Source organism: Chamaea fasciata, unplaced genomic scaffold (genome assembly GCF_029207755.1).
Source record: "Chamaea fasciata isolate MVZ Bird 193981 ecotype frontalis unplaced genomic scaffold, bChaFas1.0.hap1 SCAF_22, whole genome shotgun sequence".
Classification (NCBI taxonomy): Eukaryota; Metazoa; Chordata; class Aves; order Passeriformes; family Sylviidae; genus Chamaea; species Chamaea fasciata.
In genome coordinates, this window is record NW_027094107.1 from 8,933,302 (window position 1) to 8,957,133 (window position 23,832).

General features: G+C 45.0%; 1 protein-coding gene across 1 annotated transcript in view; it reads left to right on the forward strand.

Moving 5' to 3' along the window:
- The window catches only part of TENM1 (teneurin transmembrane protein 1), a 256,550-nt gene extending 236,404 nt beyond the window's left edge, over positions 1 to 20,146 (forward strand). Inside the window, exons 25-31 of the mRNA XM_066202385.1 lie at positions 2,297 to 2,469; positions 3,615 to 3,850; positions 9,767 to 10,063; positions 14,192 to 14,579; positions 15,464 to 16,684; positions 17,178 to 17,320; positions 18,724 to 20,146. Of these exons, the coding sequence (XP_066058482.1) occupies positions 2,297 to 2,469; positions 3,615 to 3,850; positions 9,767 to 10,063; positions 14,192 to 14,579; positions 15,464 to 16,684; positions 17,178 to 17,320; positions 18,724 to 19,482 (3,217 nt within the window). The 3' untranslated portion in view covers positions 19,483 to 20,146. The remainder of the gene's footprint in view (positions 1 to 2,296; positions 2,470 to 3,614; positions 3,851 to 9,766; positions 10,064 to 14,191; positions 14,580 to 15,463; positions 16,685 to 17,177; positions 17,321 to 18,723) is intronic.
- Positions 20,147 to 23,832: the final 3,686 nt, after the last annotated feature.

A 23,832-nucleotide genomic window follows, 5' to 3' on the forward strand; every position in this document is an offset into this window, starting at 1 on the left:
ATTAATTAGACCGCTTTCCCTTTGAAATGATATAACTCTTAACTGTGCTGCACACAGAAATGCAAATGGATTGCGAAGCAATATCCCCATGTGTGCATTTCAAATACTGGTTAGCACTTCCTCATGTGAGTACTGAAATCAATGCAATTATTTGCATGATTAAATGGTCACTGACATGATTAACAGTGGCATAACTGAGCCCCAAATTAACAAGAAGAAATATGTCGTGATTCCACCCCCATTAGTATGGGTAGGACATTGCAGGAGCTGAGCCCCAGCCTGGTGCTATTCATCATGTGGAAGGTGACAGAACCTGGCCTCAGAGGGCTGGAGTTTCTTGGAGCAATCTGGGAGGAAAAAAACCCCAAACCCTTTAGATGATCCTGCTGTGGAATCAATACTGAGACTTCTCTGCGTGTCCTCCTTGGGGTCAGTGGGACCATCTGCAGGAGTGAGGGTGTGCTGGGCTCTCAGGAGGAGCCAGCCCTTCCTGGCCACCAGCCAGGAGCTCTCCATCCCATTCTCAGCTGCACGGCTGAAAATGCCATTTTTTGCACCTCAGCAGCAGCACCATCAGCAGCAAAACTGGATCCTTAGTGAAGGTGGATCCCGTGCCTTGAGCACAAGCACATTGCAATAAACCAGCTGTATTTTTTGCACCTTAAAAATGCACTTTGGGGGGATTTTCTGTGGTACAGTAGCGAATCTAAATAACCTGCCGAGCTGTCATCCCTGTTTGATCAAGCACTAAATGGAATATAACTGCCTGGTGTTTGTGGAGTTCTCTAATGATGAGAAGTAGTGATCTGAGTCAGTTTTAATGGCTGCCTGTGGCGCTCAGGCCACGTGCACAGAACCAGCAGAAGGGGAGAATGTAAATAAGTCACACAATATATATAAGAGCAGTGAGAGGTGAAAAGGAGAGAGATTATTATGAATTTAACGTTTGATTAATTTTAACTTACTTGTCAAAAAGCCACAAGATGGTCACTACTTCATTCTCTAGAGTTTAATTGGAAAAGGACAGCTGCTGTGTTTTTCTCTCTTTATATTGGAGGGAAGACAAAAAAATCCTGATCTTTTTTCACCAATACTTCTTGTGACATATAGATTTTGTCTGACTAATTAGGGGCAAATAAAGGCCCTAAAGAAATTATGCCAATAGCTTAAAGGGAAGGACAAAGCCATTTCATGTGCTGATGAGAACTGGAAGGGCTTCATTGGCAGTGCAGTTCTGCCAGCTGATAGAGCAGTTTGGTCTGGGAGAGGAGACAGCTAATAAAACATGAAAACTTAATTATGCTTTCATACCTGCACAATAAGTTCCTGTTTTATGAACATGAGTTGGTTTTGCTCGTGCAAACACTCTGCAATATCAGTGAGTTGTCTTAGGTGAATAAAAACATGTCAGCATCAATAAGGTTTTTAAGATGTGAGGCATTATTATGAAACAGTATCAAGCACCAAGCAATGCTCTGTGCTGGTTTCCATGTGAACCATCAAAAAGAAGAAATACGTTGGTAGAACTGAAAAGACCTGTTAGAATTGCTGCTCCAGAGCTCTGGAATTAATTATTGACTTTTTGGTAACATGGCCTGATTGATAATCAAGTACCTTGAGCTACAAGAATTTCTTTAGCACTGGCGAAGTTTAGGAGAACTGAAATGTGGTGCTCCACATTCTAGGTGCGAAGTTCCTGCTGATTTAAGTAGACCCATGGGAAATGAAACACAAGAGCAAAAGCCATGTAGGCAACTTATTTCCTGCAGATTTCTCTGTAATTTTATCACTGTGGTTACGCTTTAGGTCCCTTCTTACATTCGCCACTCACATTATGTGCTTCACACGTCTGTGACAAAAGGCAGCTTTTAAGGGTTGCAGAGGGTAAGAACTGGTTTTATTTAATCTGATGGGCACAGAAATGCCGTTTTAGGGGTGGGGAGGATGCCTGAGCACCGGGTGACCTCCAGTGGCCTCGTTCCTGCATGGCAGCCGCGGGGGAGCGCAGCCAGCCCTGAGCAGCAGAGTCCTCTGCCACAGCCTGACTGCTGCAGTTGGCATCTCACAGTATTCCCAGTTGGATTCGATGCAGCACCACTGGAAAAGCCTCCAAGCAGGGATTCAGACTAGGTGCTGAAGGCGTTTTTGAGTGACTAAATGGAGCAATTCCTACTTCTTTACTTACTGCGCAGTGGTGACAATGCCTCCTACTTTCTTCGCTATTTTTTTCAGCTTTCAGGAGGGCCTGCAGGACAGTAGTGGTGTGTTTTCATGGCTCTTTAACATCATTCTGCAGGTATGACTCCGATGGGCACCTGACCAATGCGACCTTCCCCACAGGGGAAGTCAGCAGCTTCCACAGCGACGTGGAAAAACTGACACGAGTGGAGCTGGATACTTCAAACAGGGAGAACGTGATCACAGCCACCAACTTCTCAGCTACCTCTACAATATATACTTTAAAACAAGGTAAGAGAAGCATTTCTGTTATTTTTTTCCCTAACCATTGTGTTGGAACCCTGGACATTACTGCATTCATAACTGTTGGCCAGAAAAAAAAAAAAAAAAAAAAGGCATTAGAATCAGTTCCTTTGTTTCCTCCTTGCTTCAGCACACACAGCTACAATTCTCCTGGGCTGCCAGTTAGAAACAAGCCACAAGTGAACAATTCTTCTCCTAGAAGAATCCCATGGATAAAATCTAATTATTGAAGTCTCTGATGTCTCCAGGCTTTGCATGCTGCTTTCTGCTTCAGCATTTGGAGGACTTGGACTAAGCTGTTACACACTGAGCTTGGTTATTCTAAGAAATACTTGCCAGGAGAATGACAGGTTGCACTGACATTTCAGCACTGAAATGCCTTGTTTGGCCAATACTGTGTGTTCTTTCTGGTAGTTCTGTGACCTGGTGACAGCATTTATAGGAAGCAGGAGAGCATGGCCCACCTCTGCTGGTGGCTGCCTCAGGGATTAGATTTGGACACACCACAGTATTTTCCTGGTAATACCATTTATCTCAAAAAACCCCCTGCTTTCTGCCTAATGGAGGTGCCCCAGTGTCCTCCTCCAGATCCTGCAGATTTATCACCAGAGTTCTGGCTTTGCACGGTTTAATTGATCTGGGGTCTTCTGTCCTTGTTGGGTAATGGGGAAGAGGACAAGGTTTTTGTGACACAGGGAGAAGGGACAGACTGGGAGACTGGCTGTCATCCTGGATATCTGGGAAGCAGCTCTTTTGTTTGACCTCAGATGCTCTTGAGTTGTTCAAGCATTACATTTTCCTGTTGGGATCCGCAATGTGCTAAGGCCATCACAATATCCGTGGTCAATATTCAGCTCGTGGCTTTACATACTTCTAAGCTGAAAGCAAAAACTCTTTATTCCTGCTGCAGGAAACCTTCACAATGGAAATCATCGGGCTAAACGTAATAAAAAGGCTGTTCAGACTTGGGAAGGCTGGAGGTTACAGCCTGCAGAGCTCCCACTGCAGTTGGTGTTCAGCTGTCTGCAGCCTCCCTGGGTCACAGACTCAGCCCTGCTGTGCCTCACGTCTGGGTTATAAATCCGGAGATCTGAACTTCTCTCTGAGCCCTGGTTTTTGTTGTTCTCTGGCAGATAACACCCAGAACATCTACAGGGTGAGCCCAGACGGGTCTCTGAGAGTCACCTTTGCCAGCGGGATGGAAATCACACTCAACACAGAACCTCACATCCTGGCAGGGGTGGTCAGCCCCACCCTAGGGAAGTGCAATATCTCCCTTCCTGGAGAGCACAACTCAAATCTCATTGAATGGAGGCAAAGGAGGGAGCAGACCAAAGGCAACATCTCTACATTTGAGAGAAGGCTGAGGGTAAGGCTTCCTCTTGTGTTAAGTGCAGTGTTCCCTTTGAAAGTCATTGAACTAAAATCGTGTTGAAACGTTAGACTTTGTAAGAATGAAAATTTTGGATCACTGGTGGGCCCCAGCCATGAATTTCAAAACCAAACTCCTCCAACACTCTCAGGGATGTTTGATCTCTGTTTGATTTTGATAGTAAGATTTGACCTCAAGACATAATTACTTCTTTTCTCCCTCTTCTTTTTCAACTAAGAACTTAATTATGGCTTTGGAGGAAGCTGTGAGCAAAGGACAGTGTGTAGTTACTCTGCACAGCAGCAAAGTTGGAGCCACATTTTGGCTGTGTCAGATCTATCAACCCTCCTGTTCTGGGGGAGCCAAGGGCTGCCAGGGGCTGCCCGGGGCAGAGGCTCTTGCAGGGCACACTTTGGGTCACACTTTGGGCGTCCTGCCCAGCTCCTTTGCTGTGACCCAGAGCCATGGAGAGCCTCCCTGTGCATCCAGACAGGCTGTGCGGGAATTCTGCCCCGTGCTCTCAAAGCCCCAGCTCCCTCTGGCTGGGCTCCACCAGGGCTCCAACAAAGACTTGCCTGAGCATTGCATCGTTGGTTTATTTTTACCTGTGAGTACAATGACAGATGGTCAGCATTCAGCATTTAATTACATAACACCATGGCTCAAAGAGATTGCTACTCTGCTAAACAGGTTTTTATTAAATCAGTTCTGGTTTTCACATGAATACCACTTAAAATGCCTGTACCAATAATACAACTGGGAATTTTGGCCTTAAAAATACTGTGCTATTGACTACAACCTTTCTGGATAGGAATTATGTCGGAAGGTACACCTGTTAGCTCTGAAAATACAGAGATGGTTATTAAAATCCCTGCATTGTCAAAACCACCAAAATCAAAACCATCTCATTTTGATTATGAGATACTATCGATTTTTTGTAAGCGTACCATCTGTTTGCTTTTCAGCTGCTCGATGAAAAATGCAAGGCTTGGAAGATCTGGCCAGGCTGGGCACTGTATGTAAAACACCAGTTTGAAAGGGCAGTGTTCAGATTTGACAGTCACAGTTACTTTTTAGCATCTTGCAAGTGGGCAAAAGCTTCTTTTGGTTCTTCTTGTCCACCTTCTGCCTCCTCCCTCTCTGAATTAGTGTGATAGCCCTGTCTGGGGAGGTAGCAGTGACAAACATGTTAGGACGGCAGGATGCAAATTCTGCCTTCCTTGGCTCATGTTGCCTCCTCAGCTGGAGGCTTTCTGTGCGACTTTGTGCTTCAACAACAGTATGGCACATTTTTCTACAAGAATCTTACGTGATAAGGTCATAAACAGACAGGCTGTAGTCAGTCGTCTCTTCTGCTTGCATTGCCAGGGACTAGTTGTGCATCACAATTCTGTTTAATACAACTACTTCATCTCGCAGACTTTCACCATTATGCAGTTTGTATTTTCTGTTGTGGAAATTGCAGTTTCTTTTGCATTTTCACTTGTTTCTGTGTGATCTTTAACACTGCCTGGCAAAAAAAAAAAAAAAAAAAAAAAGGAAATTCACCAGTTGGTCAGGATGAAATACGTTCTGTCTGGAGGCATAGGGTGGTCATGGAAATACTGCAACATTGAAGGTATAGAGAGGTCAACTGAGGGACCTACCCCTGGAATAGGCTGTTGGTGGGGAAAACCACTCATGTGTTCCTCTTCCTCCCCCTTCACCTTCATCCAGAGAGAGGATGGAAGGTGAAAGACAAGCTAAGAATGATTTTGGTATGCTGATGTCTTTTACCCTTTGTCCTTCTGAAAGTATGCACCAGCAGCACAGCTCTTAACATTGCATTCCTGTTTCTGTAAGCTGTGTCCTTTTCCACCTGTGCAAGACCAAGAGGACAGGAACTGTCCCTGCCTGCCCAGGACAAGCCAGCTGCCTGTGTTGCTGTGCTGGCTCCCTTGGCTGTCCTGAGCTCTAGGACTCTTGTTCTGTCAGGGCAAGGCTGGAGGGAGCCTGGCGGGATAGCACAGGTTCCTCTAAAAGGAGGATTTTAGAGTGGAAAGGAGGAGAAATGTCGGAATCACAGAATCATTTATATTTGAAAAGACCTCTAAGATCATCAGGTCCAATTGTGTTCTGCACAAAGGAGCCACCATGTAAATAGGCACAAGAGAAAGGGGCGGGTGGACTTCTGAGGCTGGTAACAGCATGAAGGAGGACTTTGGAGAGTAGCAGAAATATCTGGATCCTGGAGCTCATCTTAGCACTGAGCTGCTGCTGTGCTGGTGGAATGGAGCGTCAGTGGAGATGGAAGGAGCTGGAACAGTGCAGCAAAGGAGTCTGCCCAGAGACAGCTCTCTTCTCTTGGTGATTATAGGAAATGCAGCACAGCAGGGACAAAAGTACCATCCTACAGTGTGTTTGAAACAGTATACCCAATAATGAAATGGATTTAGGACTTACTGTGCACAGCTCCTTGAGTGCTGCTGGGGAAAAAAAAATAACGTCATTGAAAGTCATTATGCTGGATGAGGTTCTGGACGGACCTTCTGAAAACTTTTAGAGAGTTATATTTTTAAAAGAAAGTATTTAAACACTTAATATGCCATGGCTGGCACAATAGGAAGTGTGTTAGAAAGCTTGCAATGTAGGGCAGAAAGAACTGTGCTGAACTTTGAAAATGTATGTAGAGAAAAGCTCTGGGGATTGGAGCAGTTCTCAGTGGAAATGAACAGACTTGCAGGAGCCCTCAGTTAAAGAAAAAAAAACCAGCACAATGGAAGAGTTTTCTGAGGAAGGGGAAAAAAAAACAGCATAGAAATGAGGTATAAAGATGTTACTTAGAAATCAGTCCTGATACCATCAGTGAAACAAACGGCTTTGACTGCTAAAAGGTATAAATTGGAAGGCAGGTGGCTGGGGATGAGATAAAGGATGACCTACTTGAAGAGAAGAAAGAGAATAAAGCTTTTCCTTCTCTGCCTGGTCCTAACTTTTTTAATTCTAATAGCAATTAGCAGGCATCTTGAGAGCATATCACTCTGTTGGTGTTATTTCCAGTTTTGGAAAGAAGCCCCTGTTAGCATGTTCTGAATAACGCTGGGAGCACTGGGGTTTAAAAAGTTGGATTTCTGCATGGTGTGAATTCTGCTCTGGAGATGGCACAGAAGTGAGTAAGTTAACTGAGATGCTGGAACAGTCATCTAACTTTATCTCGGGGTCTAAATCAATGTGGGAACCAGAAATTAACCACAGGTTTCCTTTAAGTGAAGAACTGCTTGCCCCAGCGCTTCCTGAACGTACATAAAACAGTCTGTGGGCATGTATGCATTTTATATTAATAATAAATCTATGTACAATCAGGCATTTTAACATCAATCTTAATCTAGCAAGACTTCTTTTTTATCAATTGAACTGCTATTTTAATTGACTTCTAAAAATGAAGCAAAGGCTGCTGTTAAATCTGATGAGCATGATGCATAGTAATGCACTGATTAGAATGCAGCTCTGCTCCCTCCTGACTTTTGCATAACTTGAGGAACGTGGCATTGGATGCAGTCCAGGTTTTATAACTGAATGTCTGCAAAATTGAAAATTGAATGCTTGGCCAGCCTTACTTATTTTTGCCTCTTTTTTTTTTTTAATTATTTTTTTTAATAACAACAACAGAAGTAACTCGCTGGCCTCGGTTCAAAAGTCCTGCAGACCCAGGCTTTGCCAGCCATGTTCATTACTGCACTTAGCAAATGATCTCCCTTTATTTACCAGTCTTACAGCAAATTCTAAAGATGGGACCAAGTCCTCTGCCAGGCTGTATGAGCTTGCATTGGCTCAAAGCAAAACACGGACCAGGAAAGGATGCAATTATCTCCTCTGACTTACACATCAGGCAGGGTGGACAGGGAAATGAAATCAAGAGAAGTGCACGTTTATGTGATGCTTACACTGCGGGATTTGTAGCTAAAAAACTAATGGACGTAGAGTCAACAAATGTTTAGAGGGAAAAATAAATGTATCTCTTTCTGCACTCCTGACATGATCGAAGCCAGCTGGATTTTCTGCCTGTTTTCATTAGCTGGCACTCCGGCCTGACATGGCTTTCAGAGAGCAGTTTTCCCTGGCTCACAGCAGAACACAAGTTCAGCCACTCTCGGGGGGCTCCTTGCTGTGGTTTATGTGTCTTGGAGGAGTCGTTTCATGGAGCCACTGGAATCTGAAATCAGCTTGTCAATGGAACATTGAGATGAGTCCTCCTACCCATTTATGAGCCTGTCTTGCCTTGAGAAGGGTGTTAAACTTAACTTTAATATAAGAAAGTAAACAAATGAGACATAAAATGTGCAATATAAGGGAAGTATTTTAACCTTATTTTAACTCTGTGAGTTTTCAATTACTGCTGCTTTCCACTTGGCTGCTAATTCTGCCTCTGTTTGCTTTGCATTCTTATTTGTTGTACGGTCTCTGAAATTCAGCTTGCAAGCAATTTGTGTTCGAGGCGCTTCTTTCTCCTAACTGCATTCCACCAAGATAATAATAGCAATAAGAACATTAAACATCTACATAGAACATAAATGAATGTGAGATAGGGTACACCCCCTGCTTGCTTTTCAGTTATTTCGCCACCAAGAGGATTTATTTTTTTTTTCAGAAATGTTAAGAAGTTTGCTAAAAATATATATTATATTAAAGCATCAGTCTGTATACAAGTAAATGTAGTTGAACTGAGCATGACATTTCACTTGGGCTCCCTAACTATCATTAGAGCATAAATTGTGATAGTTCCAGCAGTCTGCAGGGGTATATAGGTATTTTACAGCTATTGTAAATGAACACTGTTAAAGTTAGACACGTGTGTATATAAAACTCCAGAAATGCTAGTTGAAGGAAGAACAGCTGCTTCTTCGAGATTCTCAGATTATTTTGTATGTAAAAACAGAAAGAGGGACGAAAAGGAAATGTTCATTCTAATCACATCCTGAATTATTACCCAGGGTTCATTAACTGTTTACGTGGTGGCTGTGCCTCCAGGTCTGGGAGAGGGGCGAGGCCCAGGCTCTGTGCTGACACCTGCCCTGCACTGTCTGTGCTCTGGGAAGTTATTCATGGAACAGAGCGAGCAGATAAAATGGGGTAGATTAATGCAACAAGCACATGGAGCATTGATCTGAAAAAGACGTGTCAATGAACAATATTTTATGGTTCCCTAAATTATATATCTGATTGAAATGGTGTTTAATAGAGATTTTCCAGTGACTGAATGATCTCAGGAGGCAGGTGATGATAGCACTGGATAAATGTGTTTTTTCGTGAATCTGACTCAGTTTTGAACACGATTTCCAATTGAGCACTGGGCTGTGTTCTGTCTGTCAGGCACAGCGAGCTGCTGCTCCCAGGCGTGGGGAGAGCTGCCACAGGGAATGTGGCCAGTGCCAGGCACAGCTGCTGGCCTCCAGTGAGGTGGCTGTGTGAGGACACACAGGTGAGCAGGGGCTGCAGGCACAGCTCTGCCCTCTGCAGCACCAGGGTGTCACCTGCGCTGGGAGGGCTGTCCCTGACCTCTCACTCTTCACGGAGCTCAAGAGAGGGTGGGAGGTGGGAGATCTTTCTTAGTTTGTGGGCTTAACTACACATCTCTGGCTGGAGTCAAGAATTTCATCCACAGCTGAGAAGAAAGAAGAAAAGTTCAGGAGAAGGTGAGAGCAGAGGTGAGGGTTTAGCACATGGAAACATCCCGTAATGCCAAATACAATAACACTGAATGCAAGGAACCTTTTTTTTTTGTCCTCCTTCTGTTTCTCATCTGAATCCTTTCAATTTTCTTGTCTTGAGTAAGGCCCAGGTCACAGTGTGAGGGCATCGCAGACTTTGATTAGGGCTGACACTGACGTGTTGGGTGTGCACTGTGCTCTTACCCTGCTGCACCTTTGTGTTCAGACCCACAACAGAAACCTGCTCTCCATTGACTTTGACCACGTCACCAGGACAGGGAAGATTTACGACGACCACAGGAAATTCACCCTGCGCATCATGTACGACCAGAGCGGGCGCCCCGTGCTCTGGTCCCCCCTCAGCAAGTACAACGAGGTCAACATCACCTACTCACACTCTGGCCTGGTCACCTACATCCAGAGGGGAACCTGGACTGAGAAGATGGAGTATGATCCCAGTGGGAACATCGTTTCCAGAACGTGGGCAGACGGGAAAATATGGAGTTACACATATCTAGAAAAGGTAAATTGTTTTAAATTTGGGGGTTGTGCCAAGGCAAAAGATAATATTTGGGTTTATTATTTTTTTATTTATTTATTATATGGTATTTATTTTGCATTCTATTTATTTTTTATATTCTATCTATTTTTTATGTTCTGTTTTGAACTATATTATGATGCTGCCTCTCGCAAGAGTATTTAAGACTTTTAAAACAGAAAACGTGTAGAATTACCTCTAGATAAAAGTGTCTCTGGGTGTGCTCAGACCTAGATGTCACCTGCTCAAGCCTGACACGGTTTAGTTCTGAAGAAAGTTTTCAGCAGCTCAGGTTTGTTTAGTTGGTAGGTCAGAACAACTTTCTGGTCTCAGTTCAAGTTCAGGTGACCAAAGGACACCCTAATGCTGAAAACCATGTTGCTACTCTGGATCAGAGTCAGAAAAATCACAGTCCTGAAAGAGAACTTCTTTCTCCCCACAAACACAGTTCTTTTAAGCCAAAATGAGGAAGCCACGAGCACAAGGTTCCCTATTCAATGGTGTATTTTAAACAAGGGAGTGATCCTGTGAGGAGAAGGCTTACTGCAGTATTCATGGGGGCCATTTGTTTGGGAAATATTAATATGAAATGAGTTATTGCTCTGCTTTTATGGCGACTTCACATCTAAATTCCCTGACCGTTGTGAGTTCCATGTGTGTCTAGAGGCAACGGTCACAAAACGTGGAGATACATATTGTACAAAGCAAGGAGGAACATCTTCATCTGTGGCAACATTTTGTTTTGGTCTTGTCTTTCAAAACCAGAAAGCCAGTCTGTATTTTTAAAGCTTTCAGAACTCAGCGTGAGCTTATATTCCAGGTTTTTTAAATAGCAACATCTTGGACCATCCAGTCCACCCTGAGTTAGCAGAACATCTTCTCTGAACCTGTAAACCACAGGAAAAGGCTCTGGGGGCTGAGGGGCAGAAGAGGTAACGTTGATAGGGAGGAAATCCACCCAGGAAATCCAGTGGCTTTGAAGTTGCTTCCATATGAAAGAGTTCCAAATGTGTACTTCTGAGATAAACTGTGCTGTACTTACTTTCAATGTATTTAAGCTTGATCCTCAAAAAACTTAAACCTAACCCAGTGGAAAAAAAAAATGATCAAGACTGGAAAATGCATAAAAATGTGATTCCTCCTTGTCTGCATGCAGTGTGGTTCTTGCATGTGTTGACAAGATTGGCAAACCCCAGGAGCTTCAGAAGTTTGTCTCAGATAAATTTGTCAGGGCTTTTTTTGTCTGAATGCTCTTTTGCAAATTACAAGTAAACAGGCATTTCATACAGCTTTCAAATATTTGGGCAATGTGCCTCTTGGAGGAATCTCTTCTTTTTTTTCTTTGGACCTGTTTTGGAAAGATTTCTGCTTCTTATCTTTCCAAACCACTTTGTCTGTTCCTAGTTTATGATGAGCTCATCAATAAAGTGATATAATTTATGTTATTCTAGAATCCTGATCCTGTAGAAGCAAGTGGCCAAAGCTTGTTGGTTCAGGTAGCAGCTTGGTAACGCTGTAACTTGTCATTAGAATTATGGAAAGCCATTCACACCATGGACAATAATCTCCCAGATATTTAATGTATTTTCGTGACTGTTGTTCCTTGTGCCAAAGAAAGATGAATTCCCTGTCAAAATTAGGCATTGAAATATAACTTTGTGGCTCCATTAAAGTCAATAACTCATTGTGTTAATTATGTAATGATTGGTAAAGGTTGTCTGAAGACTTGTAAGACCCAATAATTCCTTACATAAAAAAAATCAATTATATAGCTCGCTTCCAATTCTTAGTTATTTAATTCTTCATTTTTATCACTTGATGAGCTAATTGTACATCTTCAGAAATCTCTGCCCCTTACAAAATTAGCTCAAATAATTAAGGTTTTAAAAAGCACTACGACATTAGCGTTGTAAATGATTCTTACTGATGCGATCCAGTTCCCCTTGTTTGGTCACTTACCTCAGTTAGTTAATGCTGTTTTAAAATCCCCTGAATACTCCGAGCCGGCTTCCAAAATCTGGCAGACAAAACAGATGAGTGTCTGTGTGTGTGTGTGTTGGACAGAAATGACATCTAGTGGTGATGCTCAGCATTTGTCTATTCCCAGCAGAGCTCCCAGTAATTGGCCACTGGCTGTTTATCTCACACCACACATCAATCATTTTGTGGTTGACCAGGCTCTGCTTGTTTTAATGAAATGACCCATTTTGGGGGTGTTTTATGAGCTACCCTCTGAAATCCTTTAAAACAATTAGAACCCAATTTGTGCAGAGTTGAAAAATCTATTGTAATATTATTAGGATGAATTGGGAATTTATTTTTTTTTTCTCTTTATGGTATCCTCTAATAGGCTTGAGAGGATACTCAGTCTCCAGCCCTTGTGCTGTCTATCTTTTTACTATCCTGGACAAAAGTGAAAAAGCCACAAAGTGCTGTAAAGATGGTACACAGGGGCACTAAAGTTATAGTGGGGATGTTTCTGATCTTGTTATTCAGACTCTGTCAATGGCAGACAGCTTAAAAGCAGGCCCGGGAGCAGTATACAGAGAGAGGTGTCAGAGCAGTGCTGGGAGAGAGTTCAGCCGGTGGTTTAGTGCAGGCTGGAGACTGCTGACTGGAGGTGGGAACAAAATAAACACGGTGCAGAGCAGCAGTGAAGTGACCGGACAGTGCTGGGGTGAGGGTCCGTGGTCACCAGCCGGCACGGGGGACCTGCAGTGGCATGTGCTGGTGTTCTCTGCCTGCTGGACAGGGGACAGGTGTCTTTTGCCAAGGGCAGGAGGAGGGGCAGGCAGGGGCTGGGCGTGCAGAGAGGATGGCCAGGGCTGAGCCTGTCTCTGGCCCTGTGAATGGGCAGTTGGTTTATTTGTCAGAGCAAAGTGGCTCAGGGCCGCTGAACACGCTGCAGGGATGATCTTGCCCTGTTTTCTTCCTGGAGATTTTTGGGCTTAGAGGGGGAGTGATCCTGCAGAGTATTTCCATCCTTCTGTAAGCATGGAGCTATTATGAACTCTGGGGCAGTGTGTGCTTAAAAGAAGATGCAGAGGAAAAGGGCTAGGTCTGTGCTGGGGATAAGCAGAATGCCAATAAAAGCTGAACACCTTGTACATGCACAGTTTCCCCTTTCCAGCTCCTCTAGACACATCTGCTGGTGCAGATGCTCTGCCTGTGTGTGAGGAAGAGGTTCCCTCTGTTTTTGCTTCCTGAGAGGATGCCTTAAATACTTCAAAGGAACATAGCCAGCCAGCATGAGGCTGAAATGCTACTGAGAGCCACATCTGCCTTCCAGTTTGGAGGCCCTTACCTCCAGAGTTACTGTGATTCTCCTCCTGTTTTGTACCCCCTTGGTGGCCAGGTCTCCTGGAGCTGAAAGCTTCATTGGAATTGTGCAGTCAGAGCAAACTGTGACCATGAGTGGGTGTGTCAGCATTCCCACAGGCTGTGGGCACTCCCTGGCTGTTATTGTAGGACACGAAAGAAAGATGAGAGACTCTAAATATTTTCGGAGGCAAAGAGTACAGGAAAAGCTTTATTGTCTAATTCTGACTACTTTTTATAAGGTGTTCCTATACAGACTCACCATGGCTGGTGAATAGGAACGACACCTCTCTGATCCCAGGGTTAAACCAGAGAAACAGCAGAACACCACCCGGAGAAAGATTGTTTTGGGAGAGTTGTTTGCCAGGATGGTTTTGGGAAGAAGCTTTCTTGAGAAATTTTTCCTTGAGGAAAAAGTTAGCAGCTGTTAGGAGGCTAAAATCTCTCAGACCCAGAGATACCAGGCCCACACCTGTCGCAACAGGACACGAAATAAAGATGCCTGACTCCAGTCAGAAGGCAGGAGAAATCAGAATGTTTTATATACAATTCATTCAGCCCTTTTATAACACACTGGGCTGAGAAGACACATTACTGGTCCACAGGGCTGACACCTCTCCCACTGGCTCAGTAACAGAAATAGCAAACAACACCTGTTGCCGTGGGAAAGGAACATTGTTTACACGAGGTTGTTTTGGGGAAAAGAAAACTGTTGAAGAGTTTCCCCCAGAAAATACCGGGTCCAGGCTTTGGGCAGTCCGTGTGTGGAGGCTGACCTGTTGCTGTTTGTTGCAGTCGGTGATGCTGCTGCTGCACAGCCAGCGCCGCTACATCTTCGAGTACGACCAGTCCTTGTCCCTGCAGTCGGTGACCATGCCCAGCATGGTGCGGCACGCCCTGCAGACCGTGCTCTCCGTGGGCTACTACCGCAACATCTACACGCCGCCGGACAGCGGCCCCGCCTGGCTGCAGGACCGCGCCCGCGACGGGCGCCTGCTGCAGACCCTCTACCCCGGCACCGGCCGCAGGGTCCTCTACAGGTACACCCGGCAGGCCCGCCTCGCCGAGGTCCTCTACGACACCACGCAGGTCACCTTCACCTACGAGGAGTCCTCCGGCGTCATCAAGACCATCCACCTGATGCACGACGGGTTCATCTGCACCATCAGATACCGGCAGACAGGTTGGTCTGACTATGACTACTTTGCTAAAATGTTTGGCTCCTTAAAATGTGACACTCATTCCTCACTCGCAACACCCTGATCTTGCACTTACATCTAATGCACGACGGGTTCATCTGCACCGCCAGATGCAGGCAGACAGGCTGGTCCCGCTGCAGCTACCTGGCTGAAGCTTTTGGCTCCTTAAAATGTGGCTGCTTTGCTAAAGTTTTTTGGCGCCTTAAAATGTGACGCTCTTTCCTCACTCGCAACACCCCGATCTTACCTGGCACGAAATCCCGTTATTTTTATGTCTGCAGCTTCTTGTATTTTATGTTTCACTAGAAAAATGTGTATATCTCTGTGTCTGTGTCCAAAGGTGAATATAGCTGTCCCACTTTGAAATACAGTTTTCTTTTTATTGCTTGGTATGGAATAGCTCTTAGAATGTTTTGTTGGTTTTATTCCTCTGTGTGGATATTTGCTAAATACTAAATCAAGTTGGTTTATTGTTTGTATTTTCAAGTTTCCCTGTTTGCACCGTAATATAACATAAATTCAGAAGGACTGCTTGTATGAGGAAGGAAATCACCATGTGAAATAAATTTGGTTTAGAATTATCTTGTAAGTAAATAGAAATCATAATTATGAATAAAACAGCATTCATTTAAACAAATATTAATAAAATATAAATAGTTTGTAGAGCAGGCATTATTAAATGTTTGTGAGAGAACAGTCTAACCTATTCTTAGTTAATGGTATTTTCTGAGACAGCTAAGGGGCAGTAAGGCTAAAGGCCATGCCTGAGGTCACGTCCTGTCTGCCCTAGATCTGTAGGGTAAGTAAACCGGGGGCAAAATTCATTATTCTTCCTGTTTTTCCTCTTTCCCGCCTTTGTTTCGGACAGGTCCCCTTATTGGTCGGCAGATCTTCAGGTTTAGTGAGGAGGGGCTGGTGAATGCCAGGTTCGACTACAGCTACAACAACTTCCGTGTGACCAGCATGCAGGCCATGATCAACGAGACGCCCCTGCCCATCGACCTCTACCGCTACGTCGACGTTTCGGGCAGGACCGAGCAGTTTGGGAAATTCAGTGTCATCAACTACGACCTCAACCAGGTTATCACCACCACTGTGATGAAGCACACCAAAATCTTCAGTGCCAACGGCCAGGTGATTGAGGTGCAGTATGAAATCCTCAAGTCCATTGCCTACTGGATGACCATCCAGTACGACAGCATGGGGCGCATGGTGATCTGCGACATCCGTGTGGGCGTGGATGCCAACATCACCAGGTATTTCTACGAGTACGACCCCGACGGGCAGCTGCAGACCGTGTCTGTCAACGACAAAACCCAGTGGCGCTACAGCTACGACCTCAACGGCAACATCAACCTGCTGAGCCACGGGAACAGCGCGCGCCTGACCCCGCTGAGGTACGACCTCAGGGACCGCATCACCCGGCTCGGCGAGATCCAGTACAAGATGGACGAGGACGGGTTCCTCAGGCAGAGGGGCAACGAGATCTTCGAGTACAACTCTAATGGTTTGCTGAACAAAGCGTATAACAAAGCGTCCGGCTGGACTGTGCAATACTGTTACGATGGGCTGGGAAGACGAGTTGCAAGCAAATCAAGCCTGGGACAACACTTACAGTTCTTTTATGCTGATCTCTCCAACCCAATAAGAGTTACTCACTTGTACAACCACACCAGCTCAGAAATAACATCGCTCTATTATGATCTGCAAGGTCACCTCATTGCGATGGAATTAAGCAGCGGAGAAGAATATTATGTTGCTTGTGATAACACTGGCACACCTCTAGCTGTGTTTAGCAGTCGAGGCCAAGTCATAAAAGAGATTCTGTACACCCCATACGGAGAGATCTACCAGGACACTAACCCGGATTTCGAGGTTATCATTGGTTTTCACGGAGGGCTCTATGATCCTCTCACTAAACTGGTTCATCTGGGGCAGAGGGACTATGATGTCATTGCAGGGCGGTGGACGACCCCAAATCACCGAATCTGGAAGCACCTGAATGCTGTCCCACAGCCCTTTAACCTCTACTCCTTTGAGAATAATTACCCCGTTGGCAAAATCCAGGACGTTGCCAAGTACACCACAGGTAAAAGTAACTTGTCTCTCATGAAAATGTGTGAAACGAAAATAAAACTTTCTCTCCAGTCGTGGGATGGAGTCAACATTCCGGAAATCTTTTGCATACAAAAAGTCTCTAATCTTAAATCTATTGAAGCAATTTCCGTAATAGATTGCATCTTACTGAGCTTGATCTGTTTTCTTTAACATTTATGGTAACCAAGAAAGTAATTAATAGCTGCTTCTGTTGCTTTTCTCAGTGCTAAAATTAGGGGAAGAATGGAAGCAGCTTAATTTGAATTTTTTCTATTATAAATAGATAGAGGGAACACTATTGATTTGAGTATAGCTATGCTTTGTAACCAAGTAATTTCTTCGCTACAGTAAAAGCTGTAGCTGGTGCAGGAAACATAAATTGATGTGAAATCATTATTTCTGCATAGCTGGAATTTCTGCAGACTGCCCTCACTTTTTCTAGGATTTACGAGCCTTTTTGCCAGCACCCTTTTCTTGTTTTGTAGACATTGGAAGTTGGCTAGAGCTGTTTGGTTTCCAGTTGCACAACGTGCTGCCTGGATTCCCAAAACCAGAGATAGAAGCTTTGGGGACAACATACGAACTTCTGCAGCTCCAAACAAAAACCCAGGAGTGGGATCCTGGAAAGGTTAGCAAACATTCTCTTCAGCTGCTTTTAATACTAAGTTAAGGAGTTTTAACAGAAAATACTGGTTACCAAGGAAAAAATGTGACTACATCTTTCAAAGTAATAGGCAAAGTAAATTGTTTAAGAATGCTAGAAACTTGAGTGTTGTCAATTATGTACTGGCATCAGAGGGGAGGAGAGGTTCAAGGAGAAGCTTTTAGCAACACAGTGAAGAAAATTTGCAGCTATTTATAGAGAAAATATCCAAATTTGAGGCGCAGGATAGGCAAAAGGGTAGAAGTGTCTGTGTGAATATTGAAAAAAAAAAACCCCACAGAAAATCTCGTGGAATTAAAAAACTAAACCAGCAGATTTTCATCTTTGCTAGCAAAGATGCCACAGGCACTGGAAAATCACTGAGGGTATAAACAGCTTCACAAGCCAGTACCTCTGCATAATTATTGCAGGAAACAGAAAAGCTGCTGTGGATTTCTAAGGGGTCTGTAAATCTTAGCCTTTCTCCAGGGCTTGTTTTCAGCAAGAGAGGGCCAGACAGCAGCTACCAGAATCCAGCAATCAGTGTGACTGCTGATACCCTGAGCAGGCATTCACACTTGGCATGTGAGCATCTGTTAACAAAGAAATAGGATTTTGTAAAGATGCCTTTCCTCTATTGTAGTCAGGAAAGAGAAGCACAGAGCATTTGAGAGCTCACATTCATGTTCCCAGCATTTAGGACAGTTACCATCCACCAAGTGCAGAAGGCTGGAGGGCCAGAGCTCATGCCAGATGTAGGAGCATGTCCATGGAAAATGATCACTGAGATGCTAAGCTTTTCCAAGGCAGAGAAAAGATGAAGTGATAGGTGTAGTGTTAAAAGATAAAGAGGAGGGTTGGAGTGAATTTTCTTCTAGCCTCAATGGGGAGCAAGATCTACAGATGTGATGTACCTGCCTGTTATTCTAGTGTCTCCAGACCTTCCCAACCTGCTTTCCCTAAAGAATGGGCTATAAAATTCCTTACCACGCGTTCTACAGAAGATGTAATTAAACACACAGTGACTAAGCAGAGCCACGTGAAAGGGCATGGCTTTGAATTCAGGTTTCCCTGAACTGCTAAGGGCTGAAAAACCAGCCATTAGAGTAACAGTTCAAGGGGGAGGAAAAATAAAAAGAACAAATACAAAAATAGCATTTGTGATAAATAGTAGAAATTTCCTAGAAATGAAGGGGTCCAAGAGACAGAAAGCACTACCATAAGCAATTAAAAAGCCTGTGCACGTGCCCAGGTTCTCTAGGTGTGCACAACAATTTCCAAACAAATTGAAGATCCATTCTAAGCAATTAAGAGATGAGTAGGGTGAGACACTATAATGAACTTCGAGGTGCCTTGCCTGCAATCCTGATTGGTATTTTCTTTCCCAGACTATCCTTGGCATTCAATGTGAGCTACAAAAGCAGCTCCGAAACTTTATATCCTTGGACCAGCTTCCCATGACGCCCCGGAACAGCGATGGCAAGTGCTCTGAAGGGGTGAAGCAGCTGAGATTCGCAGCCGTCCCCTCGGTGTTCGGGAAAGGCATCAAGTTTGCCATAAAGGACGGGATCGTGACGGCCGACGTCATCGGGGTGGCCAACGAGGACAGCCGGCGCATCGCCGCCATCCTCAACAACGCGCATTACCTGGAGAACCTGCACTTCACCATCGAGGGCAGGGACACGCACTACTTCATCAAGCTGGGCTCCCTGGAGGAGGACCTGGCGCTGATGGGCAGCACGGGCGGGCGGCGCATCCTGGAGAACGGCGTCAACGTGACGGTGTCGCAGATGACGGCGGCGCTGGGCGGGCGCAGCCGGCGCGTGGCCGACATCCAGCTGCAGCACGGCGCGCTCTGCTTCAACGTGCGCTACGGCTCCACGCTGGAGGAGGAGAGGAACCACGTGCTGGAGAGCGCCAGGCTGAGGGCCGTGGCCCAGGCCTGGACTAGGGAGCAGAGGCGCCTGCAGGAGGGCGAGGAGGGGATCCGCGCCTGGACAGATGCAGAGAAGCAGCAGCTGCTAAGCACCGGGCGGGTCCAAGGCTACGACGGATATTTTGTTTTATCTGTGGAGCAGTATCTCGAACTTTCTGACAGTGCCAATAATATTCACTTCATGAGACAGAGTGAAATAGGCAGAAGGTAACAAAGAAAATCTCTGCCTTTGCCGTCACCAAAGACTGCCTGTTTTTAAACGTAAAATGGTTTATTGTATTGGTTTTTCTAGATCAGAACTCTGTATATATATAAACATAGAGGGAAAAAAAAACATATCCAACTGCCTTTAAATGTGACAGAAGATGGTATTTTAATATCGTTTGTTTAACTCTTTGAGAGATGACAGTGACAATTTTTAGTTCTTGTGTGGCAGTATTCAAAACTTTGAGAAGCAGAGCCCCAAGGCGCGACCTGCGCGCGGGGGGCCGGGGCGACCGCACGGCCCTGCGGGGTGGAGGGGAGCACCACTGCTCTGCCTTCCCCCAGAGAAACACCGGGTTTTTGTTGTTGTTGATCTCATCATTCACCAGTTACTTAAATGGTTACAGAGCCTGATTCTGCAACCCGTAATTCACCGGGTGTCTTTTATCCCAGTGACATCTCCCGTCAGCTCGAGGGGTTGATACAGAAACCAGACTGTGTGTGGAACCCTCGCAGCTGCTCACCGACCCCACACACGTTCCTCACAGTTAAAAGCTGAGGGAGTTTCTGGCCGGGGAAGTCTGACTTGGGTGGGATTCAGTACGTCCAAGGATGTGCCCTCTGCTGGGCCGTGGTGCCCGTCACCTTGTGCCCAGTGGTGCCTGTCAGGCTCTCCCAGGGTTTTCCTGGGACACACAGGCTCTGGCGGCACTCACAGCTGCCGGTCTGCTGGGTGGCACCGTGCTGGCCAGGCTGCAGCCAGGGGCGGGGTGGCCAAAGCAGGCTTAGTGGGCACTGGAGGCTCTCCATGGCAGGAGTGCTCCAGGCTGGGCTTTAACCCAGGGCTGGGGGACACCCCAGCGGGAGCCCCCACGGGGCGTCATCAGCCCTGCCTGCGGTCACCAGGACTTGCCTTCGCACAGGTCGTTTGGAAGGTGCAGCGTCGTTGGGTTCAGGCGTCGTGTTCTCTTCATCTCAAATCAATAATCCTGCTGTAGTACTCATTTTTCCGAGTCTGAAGATCGGTGGGTTGGGAGTTGATGACCCTAAGTGTGGATAGTAAATATGTTGATAAACGTAGAACATTTCGGGGATGACTCTTCACTTTTCAGCTCAATAGTAGAGCACATAGGAAAGCATTATATTGCATGGACAGAGATTTTTATTTCCCAAGGTAACATGCACTACTGGCACAGTTACTTCATAGCAGCATAGGTGATCCTTCCTCCAGCTTGTCATTTCTAAAAACCTGATTATCAGGAGGTGGGTCGGGCACACAGGGAGGGGGGGATGGGCAAGCAGAGTTCCAGGGGGATCTGGAAATCTTTTTATAGAGCCCGTGTATCCATAACAGTGAAGTTATTGCACATTTCTTTCAGAACAGACATAGTAAATATATTGAAACAATTTCTGCTCGTATTTACCGAAGCCAAGAAAGTGCATTCTTTATCTTTCTGTCTTTTTTTTTTCCCCCCCCAGGTTTTTGTTGTTTGGTTTTTTTTCCTTTGTTTTTGGGCAAGTGGAGCAGACTGTACCCAAGTTAGAGATGAGCCTGAATGGACTCCTGAGATGTGAGCCCCTCGCTGGGGTTTGAGCTCAGGTCTCAGCCTCAGCCCCTTTCTGTCTCTGCCCAGATTCCTTCTGCTCCCCTGGGAGCCAGCACAGCTTTGGGGGTGCAGGGTCAGGCTGAGTGGGAGCCTGGCCCCCAAATCCTCCTCTGTCCCCAGCCAGGGGGACCCGTGGACCAAAACCTGCCCATACTCATTGTGATCAGGCTCATCGTTAACTGATGTACAGAACAGGGAGCTGGCAGCTTCCAGGTTTGACAGCTCACGTTTCTGTAATTTTCCATCAGCTCACAGAGAATTTGAATACCTCCACACCAGCCTAAAAATGGACCTTCAAATCCTCGAGCCTCTAATACACTTTTACTCAATGGAAGAATAATTTATGAATTGTATATAGAGAGTGCATTCATAAATGTGATGATGTATTTTATCACTGATCCAAGATGTCAATATTAGAGTCTATTTTACTTATATTTTAAGCAATTATACTTTTTTGCAATTCACTAATGAGGATCATTTTCAAACTGCTTTAATATCCATTATAAACAAATATTTGGAGCTATTAGAGTTACCTTGAACTGTGCATTTCTAGTATGTAATACATATTTAGTTAGCTTGTGCCTTTAGTTTCTTAAAGTTATATTTGTATTATATGCAGGAAATGCACTTTGTATTACCTACAATTGTGGTTTTTAATACTGCCTTGATTACTGTTGTTCTCATGTTATGCCAAAAGGTCAAAGAGTTAAATGTGTTACAAGTTTGTCTTTGAAAGTAGATTTGGCATTTTCCCATTTCCTGGGTGCAGTCTAAGGTACATTTTGAACAATATTTCTTACGAGAATCGAGTTTCATTGAGACTCACGTGGCATTACATGGCCCAGTTACAAAAGCAAAAAAAATGCCTTCATCATACCAGTTCCTTCAACGTAGGGAACGAAATATAAATGTCGTGTTGAGATGACAGTGCTCCAGAAACAAGTTATTGCTGAAAGAGCAAGCAGGGGAGATTGAAGTCATATCACACATGGGCCAGCCAGCAGTGATCTGTGAGAGCTACATGGACAAACAGCTTTGGACTGTCTTGTTCGTGAACAACCTCAGATGGAGGCAGGGAATATTTCAGTCTCCATTTTTTTTTTTTTTCCTGAGTAGTTAGAGCAATTTCTCATTGGGTTTTTGGTGGGTTTGGGTTTTTTAATATGGTTCTTTTCTTTTTCTTTTTTTTTTTTTAATTTTGTATTTTGCACTATAACCTAGAGACCCAATTGAGAAAAAAAGAAAAACAATAGCATGGAAATTTTTACTGTTATTTAGATCAGATAATTTGATGCTAGCATTCTGCACTGCAAACAAGGTTCTGAAAGAGGGAAAAATAAAAAGAATTAAAGTATAAAATAAATTTAAATAAAAATAAATAAAATCCACTCTTGCACACTATCTTGTAGCAAAGTCCCTACCATGAGAAACACGTGCTATATTTTTTACGACAGCCAAACAAATAGTGTGTACGAGTAACATTTCCTTTGCTTTCATATTTATTTAGCAAATCTAGAACATTTCAAAGTTATAAATATATATATAGATATCTATGTAGAACATAGCCAAATAAATATATATGAACTGGTCAATGTGCAACTGGGTCTGCCCACGTTGGCTCTTTGCCTTGAGCCCTGTGCTGTCCCCCAGGTGGGCACTGGGCAGGGGTGGCCCCGTGTCCCCCTGCAGCCCCTGCCCCGGGGGACAGCCCCTGCCCTCGGGGACAGCCAGGGCAGCTCCTCCGAGGGGGACAAGGTGCTGCTCCAGAAGGGAAAGTGCTTCAGGTGCTGTGGCCGAGCCCGAGGACACAGGCAGGCCCCGGGGTGTCCGTGTGTGCGGGGAGGTGACACCGTGGGGACAGCCCAGTGACATCCCGGGGACACCCTGGGGACACCCTGGGGACACTCAGGTGTGCCACCCTGGTGACACAGCCCAGTGCCACACCCGGTGACCCCCCGGTGGCCCCCCAGGGGACAGCCTGGGGACGCCCCGGTGCCCCCCGGTGCCCCCTGCCCCGAGGGTTTCCCATCCCCGGCCGTTGTGTGGAGCTCTCCCTGACCCAAAGCACGACCAGGTGCAAGGACCCGGTGCCGGGGGATCCCTGCCAGGCAGGGCCGGGATGGTGGCTGGGACTCGCTCTGGATTTGTCTGGGCATTTGTCACCTGCCATTGTTTGTCTAAGGAAACGTGTTTGACAATTTCCAGTTTTTCCTTAGATCTCGTGGTGGACTTTAGCCTTTTAATAAATGTTAGTATATCAGATCGTGTCCTTGACAGTATTTTACTTGTATGAACCATGATGAAACATTAAAATCTTCATACTCTTCTGGCAGAAGTGTCAATAAACAAGAAGGAGAAGCATAGCATACGATATATGTCAAAGTAATGTTCCTTTTTAGCTTTCTCATCAACAGTAAAAAATGTTTACAATGTATGCCAAGATCTTCACTTTCTGTCTAACACCGGTTAGAGGTTCTGATCTTACAGAAATTGTGTTATAATGGCCTCAGCCTCGTTGCTAGGAAACAATAGATCCCAATTTTTTTATTCCTGCTCTAACTCCTGTGCTGAATAGTGACTGGATACTGTACAGGTTTATGTTATATGGCTGCAGTTAAATGGTCTGATGCATTTTGCTCTGGGTTTCAGACCAGAAGCATGCATTTTCTACAAGAACATCCCAGCAACACACTGTAAATATTGAAAAGTTAATATATTATGTGTCGATATTTGAAAAAGAAAGTACTTTG